The 15553-nt window shown below is 35.8% G+C and overlaps 1 protein-coding gene across 1 annotated transcript; it reads right to left on the bottom strand.

Annotated features, from left to right (window-relative positions):
• Positions 1-2232: 2232 nt before the first annotated feature.
• LOC110285669 (olfactory receptor 5B3-like) lies at positions 2233-3159 on the bottom strand. The gene has a single exon (XM_021151999.1). The coding sequence runs from the start codon at positions 3154-3156 to the stop codon at positions 2233-2235; it is 924 nt and encodes a 307-aa protein (XP_021007658.1). The 5' UTR covers positions 3157-3159.
• Between the last annotated feature and the right edge of the window lie 12394 nt (positions 3160-15553).

The raw sequence follows: 15553 nt of genomic DNA, 5'->3' as shown, positions 1-15553 counted from the left end.
GGCCCATTGGACTTGCAAACTTTATATGCCCCAATATAGGGGAATGCCAGGGCCAAAAGAATGGGAATGGGTGGGTAGGGAAGTGGGGGGCGCTAAGGGGGACTTTTGGGATAGTATTGGAAATGTAATTGAGGAAAATATGTAATAAAAATATTAAAAAAAAATAAAAAAAATAAAAAGCAGTTAAGAGAAAGAAAAAAAAAAAAAAAGAACTTCAACAAGAAGTAATGCCTAAATGTTCATGCTTCAATACCAAATAGAAGGGGTAAGAAAATAACCACAAGAGACAGAGGGAGGGAGGGACCTGTGTGGGAGAGAAGAGTAGAGGAGTGGGAGAGACCAGTTATGGATAGAGACAGGAGATAAGTTCAAAGGGTTAGTACAATGGATGTAAATATTCACCTGGTGGGAGTAAGGTTTGGGGGGGGGAGGGCCTCTAGAAAGTCCCAGAGAACTGGAATATGAGAGGATCACAGGAACCAATGAAAGTGACATTAGTGCAAATGCCCAACAGTGTGGAGATGAAACCTAAAGAGACTACTTCCTGTAGACAGACAGGGTCCCAGGTGGAGAAATAGGTTCACCAAACGACTTTCAAATTTTTTAACCCAGAATTGTTCCTAAGAGAAATAAAGGATAATAATAGAGCAGAGATTGAAGATAAGGCCATCCAGTGACAAGCCCAACCTGGAATTTAATCAAAGGGTGATTACCAAACCGTGACCATATTAGCAATGCCATATTTTGCTTGCAGGCATGGCTGTTCTCTGAGAAACTCTACCAGCAAATGACTGAGACAGATGCATATACCTACAGCCAAATGTGGGATTGAGGTCAGGAACCACTATGGAAGAGTTAGGGGAAGGAATGTAGGGGATGGAAACCCCATAGGAATACCAGCACTGTCAACTAACCTGGAACCCTCAGTGTACCCACAGACTAAACCACCAACATATGAGCATACATCAGCTGGTCTGTGGCCCCTGGCACCTATGTAGCAAAGGTTGCCTTTTCTGGCCCCAGTGGCAGAGAATACACCTAATACTGTAGAGAATTGAAGACTCTGGGGAGAGTGTTGTAGGAAGGGGTGTGCTGAAGCGTGGGTGAGTGGATGGGGGGTGGGTAAGTTGGTCATGGGGTGGGGAACACGCTCTCAAAGAAAAGAGGGAATTCGGTGAAGAACTCTTGGAGGACGGACAAGGAAGGGGTACCATTTGGTATGTAACTAAATGAAACAATTTCACCAAAGAAAAGTAAAAGAATGAACATTAAGAAAATTAAAAGCTTTAGGAAATCAAAATAAATCCACCTCTCACAGGTCAACTGAATAACATTTAAGTACTCTGGTCAATGAATATTATATACTTCCCCAACTGTTTCTTCTTGAGTGTGGGATATCTCCCACATTCTTGGTCCTCACGCATTTCTCTGGTCTTAGGATTCCCCTTGACCAACCAGAAAGTTTCAAATGTACACCAAAATTAATTTTTTTATACCTAAACTCCATAACATTATCTTTTGTTCCTGTTATGTCTATCCCTGCAGAAATTTCATGTCAAATAGTGTCCAGATAATTTATTTCACATTACTTAAAAATTAAACTCAAAGTCATCACATTCTTGTATAAACAGTCTGTTTGCAGGGTAAGACTTTATTGAAAAGTGCCTAGCTTCAAAGCATAAACAGCAGATTGTATCATTGTGATCTAATCACCCATAAAAAAAATCATGTAAAATCCCAGCATTCTTTTATGGGCTGTGCTACAATGTCTTATAACAAAGGTAATAATTGAGTACTCATATCCTATAATAGGAAAAACAGGCTCTACAATTTACCACTGAACAATCAATGCAATAATAAAAACATTATTCAAACAAGATGAAAATGGTCAGAGTGTGTCAGCATAACAATTAAACCTTCTTTGGAGATGTCCATTAATATTGAATATATAGACACATGCTCAGTTTTGAAAATCCTTTTCTACATTTTCTTGACTGTATGAAAACATTTAACAAAGTATCCACTAAAACAATATATACATAATTTTCACAGGAGTATTTTTAAAAGGAAAAAAAATTCGAATAAGCTCCTGAATTCAGTATAATCCTTTTTCTATACTTTTATGCTTTTGACATGCAGAAATATGAGAATCCCTTCTAGAATTTAATTGCAAGTGGCAGAAAAAATGATGAGTATTATTAACTCTACAACATTGAAAATAATTCATTAAGGCTATTTTGCTTTGTGAAAAACGTTTGTGAATGCATGCTTGACTTCTTTGTTCCTCATGCTGTAGACCAGAGGGTTCAGCATAGGGATGATCATGGTGTAGAACACAGATGTGATTTTGTCAGTGTCCATGGAGTGACTGGAGCTGGGCTGCAAATACATGAATATGCCAGTCCCATAGAAAATAGACACTGCAGTGAAATGTGCGGCACAAGTGGATACAGCCTTTCCATATCCAGCATCTGAGTGCATTTTAAAGATTGTGATAAAAATGAATATGTAGGATATACAAATAACTAAGATAGCAAAAAATATACTGAAGCTCCCTACATAAAAAAGAACCAGCTCACTAACATGTCTATCAGAGCAAGAGAGAATCATGACTGCTGGNATATCACAAAAGAAGTGATGGACCACATTAGACCTACAGAAAGAAAGACTGAATGTGTCCCCAATGTGGATGGAGGCAATCAGGAAACCACAGGTATAGGAACCTATAGAAAGACACATACACACACCTGAAGTCATAGTGGTGGCATAGTGCAAGGGCTTACACACTGCTGCATAACGATCATAGGCCATTGAGGCCAACAGGAAATTTTCCACGGTAACAAAGGCTACAAAAAAGAACATCTGAGCAGCACACCCATTATAGGATATGACCTTGTCTCCTTTTAGGAGCCCACTCATGACTTTGGGTGTGACATCAGAGGAGTAACAAAAATCAACCAAGGACAGATTACCTAGAAAAAAGTACATGGGAGTGTGGAGACAGGAGTCCAGCAAAATCAGCAGAATTATCCCCAGATTTCCTACCAGGGTGATGGTGTAGATGATTAGAAGTATCATGAAGAGGGGAAGCTGTAATTCTGGGTTATCTGTGAGTCCAAGCAGGAGAAAGTGTGTCACTTCGGTATTGTTCTCCATCACTGTTACATTTAAAAGTGTCAATTGTTCATAGACATTGGAAAAAAGAAACATGATGATACAGAAGGTGAATGAAAATAGAAAAAATATGTGCAAACATATGACTTGGTTGAGCAAAATTCTGTACTTTGCAATTGTCTACAATAGTTCTTTCGCCAAATCATATTTGATGTTGTAAATATAGAGGGTACATCTGCTATAATTTAAAGATTATTAATAGATTACATATATAATTTTAACATTTATTATATATAGTGAGAATATTTAACAACTTGACAAAAGTGATGTTTGATGGTTTCCCAATTCATTTCTGAGCTCAACAAAAGCTCACATGTTCTCCTGCCAATTTCCAAAGGCTTTTCTAGACAGGAACTTTATATGTCATTCCATGTATACTATTAATTATACCAGAATTTGGTGATTGATTTCATTTAAGTTATGGAGGTGAAGAGATTGAGAAATTTATTCACATTTTAAGTATAAAATCAAGTCATTGCCTTCGGTTTTTGATTTTATTTAATCTCATATTAGATTCTCAAATATGAGAGTCTAAGCAGAATTTCAATTCAATTGGAGATAAGATAAATTATAATTACATAAACTCAACATTACTTTAATTCCCGAGATTTATTTCTGTTTCTAAGCATATGCTACTTGTTTAATTTTTTTCTTGAAAAGAAGGTCCTGGAAGAGGATGCCCTCTAAAATAAGTACTATGTCTTGGAAATAAGCACATTTCCCCTTTATTTGTATCTATATTTTGAATACTTCTCAAAGCAGACATTATCAGAAACTCTGGGATTTATCATTTTTTTCCTGAATCCCTCCACCTTTTCATTCAGCCTAAAAACCATTTGTGCTTAATGTAGCAGATTTTTTTCTTTGGATATAACTCCAAAAGCATGACTTTCTCTCTTTTCTCCATGTCCTATCAAGAGCTGCTAGAATGATAGTTTGACTCTGTTTTTATTTTTCTCTAAAATTCTAACTTGTCTTTAAACTTCCTTCTGAGTTTACCTCTAAAGTATTTTATTAATGTAAGTAAGAGATGAACAGGAAATATTGTATACCGAGGTAACAGGTATAGCATATGCTGCAGTCGATGTAGTGGAATAACTGGGTAATGTCAATATCTTCAGGCAGATGTAGTTATGAAAGTTGCAGGCAGATAATCATAATCTCTAGCACATACCATGTTTTGGTCTACTCACTATTTAGGATTCACTAATCCGGAGCTATCTTCCCTGACATCAGAAACATAAACCAGGGAAGAAGTCAATTTTGAGGTATTATTGCTAGTAGATTACAAGATCCTAAAAAAGACAATACAATGTTATTGTAAGAAATCCAGTGAGTGTTACCATTCATGTTATATTTTAATTGAAGAGTCGTCTGTTTTCTGTTCTAATGTAATTTAGTGGTTGCTAGGTATAGGTCCTTCAGCTACAGGTAATCCTCATTCTTTCTTCCTTATTTTCCCTTACCTTCCTCAATTATGTCACTGAGTGATTATGCTGTCCAGCATGTCCCTATTTTTCTGAACACAGTGATTGTCATCCTTCAATTCCCTGTGATCCAGTCTTCCTCATCTTCTTACATCAAACCCATATGTTTATTTCGCTAGAGCCCATTTCCTTTAAATTATTCTTTCCTTCATACTGTCACACCATAGTAAAATCACCAATAAGACCAAATAAAATTGGACATTTATAGGATCTGTATACAGATCTCTTACCCATGTGAAAATATTTGGCATTTTATGGCTGTCAAACAGCAATAATATTCACTCTTTGCATTGGTTTTGTTTTCTTGAATACAGAAACCATCACTTAGTCTAGTCATTAAATCCTAGGTTGAAGCTATCTTCCTGTGAATGCTTTCAGAATGGTTGCAACATGAAACATGTTTTTATTTGTATTGAAGCTTTTGATATAATATTTTCTTTAAAAATGATTATTACCTACCCCAAGTCTCTTGATAGCCTAGAAATTTTAGGTTACAAACTATTATTATAGAGACTATTTTCAGAAAATATTATCCACAATTAACAAGGAATTTACACATGTTGAATAATTTTCTGTTATTTTTAGTAATACTTGTTATGTTATCATTGATAAAACTTGGAAATTAAAACAATACAACATAGTATAAAGTTATATTTTGTCATGAAAAACATTCAGAGCATTTTAATCCTTTTACCAATATTAAACTCATTATTTTCAAAATATGTAATGATCATCTCTCTATAATTATAGTAAAAATGTTAAAATCGATATATGATTGTGAATTTTACTCTACTTCTTTTCTCTATGCTCCTTCATAACCAATAATAAGATTAGTAAATTATTCACAGTGATTCAGAATATCTTGAATTTTTTTTGTTGTTCTGTTTTGTTTTTTGTTGTGTTAACTACTGTGTTAATAGAACACCTAAGCTTCCTAAAATAGAAATTTTTGCATTTATATCATAAACTTCCTTCAGTCTTTGTTTTAGAAAAAATTTCTATGATCCCCTTTTCCCTTAAAATATATCACAATGGGCATTTCTACCCCACTTACTTTCTTACTGAGAATGTTTATTTAATATACATGAAGAGCCACCAATTCTTTGGAAGAAGAGAGTAAAACCAATATTGTGAATATGACATAATCAAGTAAACCTCAGAATGCTGGTTACACAGTTCTTCCTCAGGGAGTGCACTAATACTTTCATGTTCTCTAAAGCATGGAAATCTGAGGAAATAGAGATAATGAGCTTTGACTTTTGTAACTAAATTCTTTCTCTCTCAAGGATGGGTTACACATTTGCCTTACCTACAAAAAGAAAAATGAGAAGATTGAATATCTCATAAATTTTATTCCTTGTGCCTTAAAAAAACAATGTCTACATGACATCATACAAATAAATATGTCAATATAGCATTTACCCGCAAATGATTTTTCATAAACATTCATGAAGATTAACAGAAGATCTTTAGTCCAATTGTGTTCATGAAGGTGATAACTGCAAATGCCATTCAAATGCATAGATATACTCTTCTGAAACAATACTCAAAGCATAATACTATTTAAGTAGCTTATGCATTAGGAACCAGAAAATCTAGGAAGACTTATACACCTCTGGAGATTTCTTTCACAGTAATTCTTCTAACTCCTATTCTCCTTTCTAGGGAGGAAGCAATTAAAACTGCAGGCAATAATTTGCCTATGGGAAGTTTTAATTGAACTCACAGGGTTATTAATGATTGTGGAATAAGTAGTTCATGAAGTTGGGAGACAAGATGAGAGACACTGGGAGGAGATGGAACTTTGAGGTGAGGTATTGATAGATATGCTCAATATACATTATATCCATATATATTTTTTTTCAGATATTATATAAAACATATCACATCCATACTTAAACAACTCATAAATATACACAATTTATGGCTGAATTATCTTAAGTTCCAAGAGATGGAACCCGTACTTGACACTGATTCTATGCAAAAATCAGAGAATAGATATCCCAACAACCTTAGGTAAAGCATATACAACTCTTCTATATAATTAAAACCATTATAATAACAAAACTCTTAATAATATTCTCAGTTAATCACACACACACACACACACACACACACACACACACACGCTTTATTTAGCTACCACTGGAGAAGCTTTGTACTTCAGCAATTAGGGACATTACATAGGCCCATAGACATATATTACACACAAAAATTGACTTTGGAATCCATATATCTGAATGATATTTGTCTATTTAGTTCCTTCACTCAGAGCTCAGGGAACTCCTTGGATAGATATGCAGAAGGAGTTGAAGAGACAGAGACGAACTACAACACCAAATGATGCCCTCTAAACCCACTGAGCAAAACAAGCTTTTATGAAATCACAGAGACTGAAGCAGCAATCACAGAGTATATTATGCCCTCTGCATATATAATATAGTTTTCAGTTTTAATACCTCTATGGAAATTCTTAATATATGAAGAGTCGATGTTTTTGTTCTTGTACCTGCTTTTGGGAATCTTTTATTTTCCTGTTTGCTTGTCGTTTTCCAACTCATATATGATTACTTCTGGTTGTCTCTATTATGTTTTACTTTGCTGTGTTTTGTCATTATCTATTAGAAATCTCTTCTTTTCAAATGAGAGCCAGGAGCAGAGTGGATCCAGATGGAAGCGAAGGTAGGAAGGTAATGGGAATAGTGGAGGGATGGGGATATGTATGGAAGCGAAGGTAGGAAGGTAATGGGAATAGTGAAGGGATGGGGATATGTATAGTATATGAGAAAATAATTTATATTTAATAAAATTGGGAAAAGAAAATATCTTATTTAGCTACTAATATAAGACAACAAACAGGCAATTTAAGCAAACCTATAACACCTAGAGAAGCAGAAGCAAACATTATAGGTTCCACAAGTACAAAAACCAAGAGTCAGATGATTTTAGCCCAGAAATCTATCAAAAATATGAAGAAAAGCTAACAAAAATATTCTTTTCATTATTTCACCAAATATAAACAGAAGAAATAGTGTCCAATTAATTTCATTAGACCACAGTTTTCCTGATACCCAAAATATGTAAAGGCTCAATGAAAAATAAATTTAGAATGAATTTCCCTTATGAATATATATTCAAACACACTCTATTTAATACTAGCAAACAAATTTAAGGAATAAAATTGATGAGACAGTATTATCACATAGGCTTTATTCCTGAGATGTCTGGTTTGTTCAATATAAAAAAAAATTAGGAAATACACTATATAAACAAATGGATAAAAAACACACAACAATGTCATTACGTGCTCAAAGGGCCTTTGTGAAAATCCAACCATTTTTCTTGATACAATTCTTGGAAATATTAGGAATAAAATGACATATTTCAACAGAATAAAGACAGTTTAGAGCAGGCCAATAGCCTACATCAATGCATATGAAGAGAAATTCAAATTGATTCCAGTAGAAGCTTGGAAATAAGACAAGGTTATTAACTTTTTGGGTATACACACACACACACACACACACACACATACACACACACACACACACACACACACACACACATATATATATATATATAGAGAGAGAGAGAGAGAGAGAGAGATTCAGTACCATAATTAAATTTTCAGTTAAGATTAAAAAATTGAAGCAGATAAAAGGGATAAAATTTGGAAAGAAAGAAGTCAACATTTCTTTGCTTGCAGAATTGATAGTATATTTATGCAACACTAACAGAATACCTACAGGTGGTAAACACAAAAATTAACTTTCAAAAATCAATAGCCTTCCCATATAGAAACATCAAATGGGGTAAGAAATAAATAAGGAACTCAATACCTTTCACAATAGCCTCAAATACTATAAAAAATATCCTTGGTTAATATTGAAAAAGCCAGTCAAATCCTTCTATGATAAAAACTCCCATCTTTAAAAGTAGAAATTACAGAAGGTATCATGAAGACCTTCCATGCTCATAAGTTGGTAGGGTTAACTTCTAAAAAGGCCCATCATACCAAAAGCAATTTCCAGATATAATGCAATAATCACCAACACTCCAAAACAATTCCTTATATTTCTTGTAAGGAAAATTGTTATCTTCATATGGGAATATTCCAGGATAGCTAAAACATTCATGAGTAGTGAAATAACTTATAAACATTTCACTCTTCATGTTTGTATGCTGTAATAATGAAGTATAATGATAAAACTGTATGATATTGGCACAAATACTGACACATGAACAATGGAATCAAATTGAAGACCCAAACTTTAATTTTCATATATAATGGCATCTGATTTTCTATAGAGTGCAGAAAACACAATTGAAAAATCATAGCATTTTCAGCAAGCAGGGCTAGTTAAACTTGATATGTGCATATGGAAGAATGAAATGTTCGTGTGGACGTTGTACATCGTGGTGCGGAGCCTAGTGCGCACCACGATGTACAACGTCCACAAGCAGCTGCTTGTGGACGTTGTACATCGTGGTGCGCACTAGGCTCCGCACCACGATGTACAACGTCCACAAGCAGCCTTGTCCCTTACCTCTCCTAACTCTGGTTTTATATTTGGTCCAGAGAAACACTTTTTTTTTTAAATAAAGTTTAATATCCTTACCATCAAAGAACTGTACACCAAAACTATTTTGATATTCAATCTTGCACATTTCAGAATAACTAACATATATACCACAAATGACAGCTTATGCCATTGATAATGTTGAATAAGACTAGCCCATCCATTCCTGGTTGTAGTGTAAGTTTGTACAGCTACAGTGAAAACAAGTCTGCAAAATGATGGAATTGCTCTACATCATGACCTAAATATAACAGCCTTGGGCATATACTCAAAGGAGGCTCCATCCTAAAATAAGAACACTTTATCAACCATATTCAATGATGCTTTATTCATAATAGCCAAACATGGGAAACACCATTGAAATTCATAGAGAGAAGAATGGATAAAGAAAATGTGCTACATTTACCCCATAAGGTATGAGCCAACTGTTTAAAAAAATGACATGACAAATTTTTCAGGCAAATGGATGAACTAGAAAAAACATAATCCTGAGTCAAGTAACCCATATCTATAATGATAAATATGCTAAGCATTTGCTTCTGTGTGGTTATTACTTGGTAAAAAAAACTGATAGATAACCTATTATCTATTAAATATTAACAGAAGAAATAGTGTTCATTTAATTTTATGAGGCCACAGATTCCCTGATACCAAAAATATATAAAGACTCAATGAAAAAGAGATTTAGAATCAATTTCCCTTAGGAATATATATTGAAACATACTGTATTTAATAGTAGCAAACAAATTCAAGGAACACAGCAAAATGATGAGTCACTACCATCATGACAAATAAATAACTTTGTGCAGTTATTAGTTGGGAAGAAAATGATAGACAAGCTATAAGCCTTAGACCCAAAAGGTTAGTTGTATAAAAAGTTTCTGGTGATGGGGTACATATGTACTTCCCGGGAAGGGGGTAAAGAAATACATTTTAAGGGTGATATGGGGTTAATTGCGAACAAAAACTTGAGAATCAAGTCCAGAAAGGAAGAAAAATGGGGTAGATGGAAACAATGCAAGGATCGAAAGCTATAATTGAGGAGTATTTGAAGTATATGGAAACTAGTGCTCTGGAAACGTCCTAAAACTTATAATGATGATCTTAATGAGGTTTCCTAATAATGGGGTATAGAATCTTAACCGGCTATATCTTGTCAGTTAACAAGAGTCCTATTAGCAAAACTAGGTTGAACTCAATTGACTTGTTGACTAAGGTGGTCACATGGTTCCCTCCCTGATGCCCTAGGGGGGAAATCTCCAGCTGTTGACAAGACAATGTGTTGCTCTCTGCAATTTGACAATAGAGCTCCATTGCTGAGAACAACACCCACATAACTCAATGACACTGGAGTAGTTGAGCTGATGTCTATGTGGAGTCTTCATTCACACATCCTAGTCTTATTATTGAGAGAAGTTATTCTATTGACTACTACAGAAAATGGTAAAGAACCCAGACACCAAAACATTGATATACAGTCGTTCCTGCCTGTAAAGTGTGCTAGGTCAATGATAGCACTGAACTGGAACAAGTAGTCAACTTATGTCTGTTTTTATTGAAGGTACTCTCCACTAGATGAAACCCATATCCTATCCTGTTCAGGCAATCAAAATCAAGAGACTAGATAGACAATAAAACTAAGGTAAAATCAAATACTACTGGTATTGAGAAAAGAAAGTAGCAATAAAATGACTCCAAATGATAATCTCCCATACTCATATATATTAGTCATTTTCAGTAATCATCAGGAAAGCTTCTTCCAATAGAAGATGGGAAAAGATAGAGACCCAGAGCCATATAGTATACAGAGAAGCATAACCTAATTGCAATTTTTCAACAAATTCCTTCTCTCAGATTTCAGAAATAACCTCAAATAGGAGAGAAAATGGTGAAGAAGTCAAAGGAAATGGAGGACATTGGAAGAACCAAAAAAATCTCAAACTACTATGCAAGGTTTATGAGAACTCAGAGACTGGAGCAGAGATCATAAGTCTATTACAGGGTTTCACCTGGTCCTACTGACACATGATCAATGGAATCAAATTGAAGACCCAAACTTTAATTTTCATATATAATGGCATCTGATTTTCTATAGAGTGCAGAAAACACAATTGAAAAATCATAGCATTTTCAGCAAGCAGGGCTAGTTAAACTTGATATGTGCATATGGAAGAATGAAATATATATCCATACAAAGACAGCACATACATAAACACAAACACACACACACACACACACACACACACACACGAGTCTTTTAGATTTGTGTTCCAATGGTATGTCCAGATTCTGAGAACTAGTGAATCTCTGATCCTTGTGTCCATACTTGGTACTCTTCCTTTCATTAGTTTGCCTTCTCCAAGTTCACTATGATAAGTTTTGTGTTATCTTGCTACATTTTATTTTCCATGTTATCTCTTACTATCCTGTTCATTACTAATGGGAGATAGTAAGGGAGTAGATTTGGAGGAGAGGCAAGCTGGAGAGGATCAGTAAGGAGTATAGAGGTAAAACTATAATCAGGACATATTTCAAAATGATCAGTGCATTTTGATTTAGGTAGTTAAGGACCTCCAAAATCATGATTGTAGGCTTACTCTGACCAGCCTATATATGTAGGCCACATTTTGTTGTTGGCAACCTGTGAATTTGAATTGATTGTCAGAGCTTCAGCTCAACCAGGCCACAGTACACCAATATCTCTTTTTTGTGACACACATGAGTCTTATGTAATGGTTACTTCTGAGACACTGAAACAAGAATCAAAGCTGTCATAAAAACAAAAAAAAATTATCATCCCTATAGAATAACAAAGACACCAAACATACAAACAAACAAAGTTGAAACAGGATTTGTGCAACCAGGTTGTTGTTGTTCTTCTTCTCTGCCTGATAATGCACTCAGGTTAAGGACTGTGGCATGGTTTACTGGCTAGAAGATGTACAATGATGAGTCATCCCTCTTAACTTTAAAAGTCATGAGGCAACTGAAGGGCTTTCAGGCAGGCCCAGGCATTGCACATAGGTCTTTCACGTCTCTCTTCTCTAATTTTTGTTAATCCATTTGAATGTAGGCATAATGTTTTTGTCCATTGTGCAACTATTATCGTTGTATTATTTATACAATGATTTCTCTGCTGCCATATCTTGCTGCAATCAGGATATGCCATTGTAAGGCTTACTCCAAGTATCTCTTTTTTCAAGTTTCTGTAAGCATTGTTTTCCATTTTGTCCTCTGACATGTCAATAAAAACTATTCATACAATGTCTGGGCAGAAGACAGAATAGGGTGTAACTCCAATTACACTGACTAAGGAGAGAGAGAGAGAGACAGAGAGAGACAGAGAGAGACAGAGACAGAGAGACAGAGACAGAGAGACAGAGACAGAGAGACAGAGACAGAGAGAGAGAGAAGGAGAGAGGGGATTTCCAGCAAGAAAGGGGTCCAGAAAGACATCATGGAAGAACATCTGAAGTCAAGAGAGCTAGGCCTATTGAAAAATTCAAGTATCTCATGCACTGTTCCTCAGAGGTAACCAGATTAACTTAGAGGATAAGAATAGAGCAATGACTACCCAATTATTACATTGTAAGCTAATTAAACCTTAATCTCATTCATTTGGGAGTTAGGTGTGAACAAAGAAATACTGCCACTTTTAAAACTACTTTAAATTTGATTACATTGTTAAAGCTAGGCACCATTGTCTCTTCTCTTCTTTGGCCACTGACTCATTCCTGAAATTAAATACCAGTGTCCTATCCTTCTATCCCTTCAACATTCCCCACCTACCAACACTCAAAACCAACCTGGACTACAGGTTCAATGGCCCCACTGCACAACTCCATGAACTTTCTCTGTCCCATTCCAGTGGTTTTCTCTTCCCAAGCTCTTGTTCTGAAGCCAGATTCTGGGCCTTTGTGCTTTGCAATAAACACTCACTCCATACCCATCCTCTCCTTCCCTGTTCAACACTTTACAGGCTTATCCCTTTCCTTTCTTAGGAAGATACTCCATAAGATCTACCAACAATTCTGGGCAAACGTTCCCTTGTCTGCCAGATATCACTTTCATTTACCCTGCTGGTTGTGGTTACCAATTTACTACAACAGCTTTCTCTTCCTTTGAAGATGCCTGCCCTGTTTAGATCTCTGATTATATTGACTGACCTACCTAAGGTCACACCAGTCCCACACCCCACTCATTTACACCCTCACCCATCGTCAGAACACATGACCAGTCCTTATGACCCCTTCAAATTCCACCCTTAACTTGCTCCTTCCATTATTTTTCCTTTTCCCATCTTTCTACTCATGCAATTATTACACTCTTTTCTAATTATAAAGAAATATCATTTTCAAAACTAACATGCACTTTTCTTCTACATAGTCAACCGGTTGCATGACACTCCTACATACTTTCGTGTCCTTCATCCCCCTATGTTCGAGTACTCACTCACTATCTAAAGTTATTGAACCTTTTATGTCCTGCTTTCATCAACCCCATATTATGGGATATTACCTCTCATTCCCTTCCTACATCACATAAAACTCTATTATACACAAAATTCCCTCTTCCTACATCTCAAAGCCCATATAAACCCTTCCCTTAATCAGCTCAAATGTCTTAACCCATCTTTCAAACTCTTTCACCTAAACTGATTATATACTGCATGTCTTTTCAATAAAATATTCATCTTGTCAGTGAAAACCTAACTGGACTTTCCCCTAGTCCTACATATTTGTGACATTAACACTTTCTTTTCCCTCTCCAGCCTAGGGCCCAACTCTTATACTCTTCTTTTAACTATCCTTGACAACAATACTCCTAAATACCTCTAGAGTATCATTCTCAACATCTTATTGTTTTACTTGGACAAATCCTGATACTCACCAATCATGACAACAAACCTGAACTCCATTTTTTCCAGAGATTAAACGTAGCCCCCATCATTCTAGCTAATGAACTTCTCCAATTTTCATCCTTCATCCCTATGTAGATGATTTTCTCCTTATAGTTCTTGCCTTTCCAATAGCCAATCTGACACTTTACTCACTCCTCAATTTCTGCAGGCCCAGGGTTGCTGTTTTTACCTTCCAATGGTCAACTCTCCTCTCCATAAGTCACCTGGAACTCTCTCTCATCCCAAACCAGCAATACATCACTTTAAACACCTTGCCTGTCTTTGTGCCTTATTCTCTCTCTCTCTCTCTTGCACAAAAAAAGTGCTTTCCTTTTCAGTGATATCCAATTTTCTCCACACATGGTTCCTGTGTAGTCCCATCAAGGATGTTCTCTATGCGAAGTAGTTTCTGCATCTTCTTATGTGCTTCCTGTTCCCAATGAAAAATATTGATCTGCACGTGAAGATTGTTCTTCTTTCATCTCCAGCATTCTCTCTCCCAGATCTTGGCAGAGTTTCACATCTTTACACTTGCAGAAACAAGATTATGTCCTTTGAGTCCTGGAAAATTTTTAGGAACAACATTTCTCCCTATTTCTAACCTTACCAAAACTCTTGACAGTACCATCAATGGACGGCTTCTCTGTCTTGCTCTTTTGCCACAACCTCTCTGATTATCCCTAATTCTATCAATTTAGCTCTGAGATTACAGATCATAATCTATTTCCACTATTCTTAATTCTTATTATCTGTCTCTCTGTCTCTCTGTCTCTCTCTGTCTCTCTCTGACTAACTTAAAACTGTTTTCAACTTCAAAAACAATCTCAGATTCTATCACTCTAAACTTCTCTTATAAAAGCATAACTTAGGCTACTTCCCTTTATCAGACCTGATTAACCAGAACAATTCAGGTTAGATCCCCTCCCTGCACACTTGCTCTGTTCCCCAACACCAAAGCTAGCTGCCCATAGTTGTCTTCTATTTCCTGGAAGTCTGTGGTCCAGAAATATATTCCCCAACCTTCATGAGACCTGTAGATGTATAACCATAGTGTTTAGATTCACTCCCTCTACACTGCCCAATAATACCTCTTGAGAATGTACAGCTATACAGAAGAGGGTACTGACCTCTATAAGTCCATTATAATGAACTCCCTAATATACTGCCTCATATTCCAACACACTGTGTACTTAGTGGCATACCAAACTGCTAGTAGATTTGCCCTGCCACCTGAGTTCAATTTTCCAAATAGAGATTACCTAACAGAGGGATGCAAAACAGGATCATAAAGGATAGGCCCCACACCCAATACATATTGTTTGTAAGTACAAGAACATCCAAGGAAAACACATTCTATAGGCCAGCATATAAACACAATCATCAAAACCCAGAGCAATATCATAACTTCAGAG

This window comes from Mus caroli, chromosome 19 (assembly GCF_900094665.2).
Source record: "Mus caroli chromosome 19, CAROLI_EIJ_v1.1, whole genome shotgun sequence".
Lineage (NCBI taxonomy): Eukaryota > Metazoa > Chordata > Mammalia > Rodentia > Muridae > Mus > Mus caroli.
This window is presented reverse-complemented; position numbering and strand designations above follow the sequence as displayed.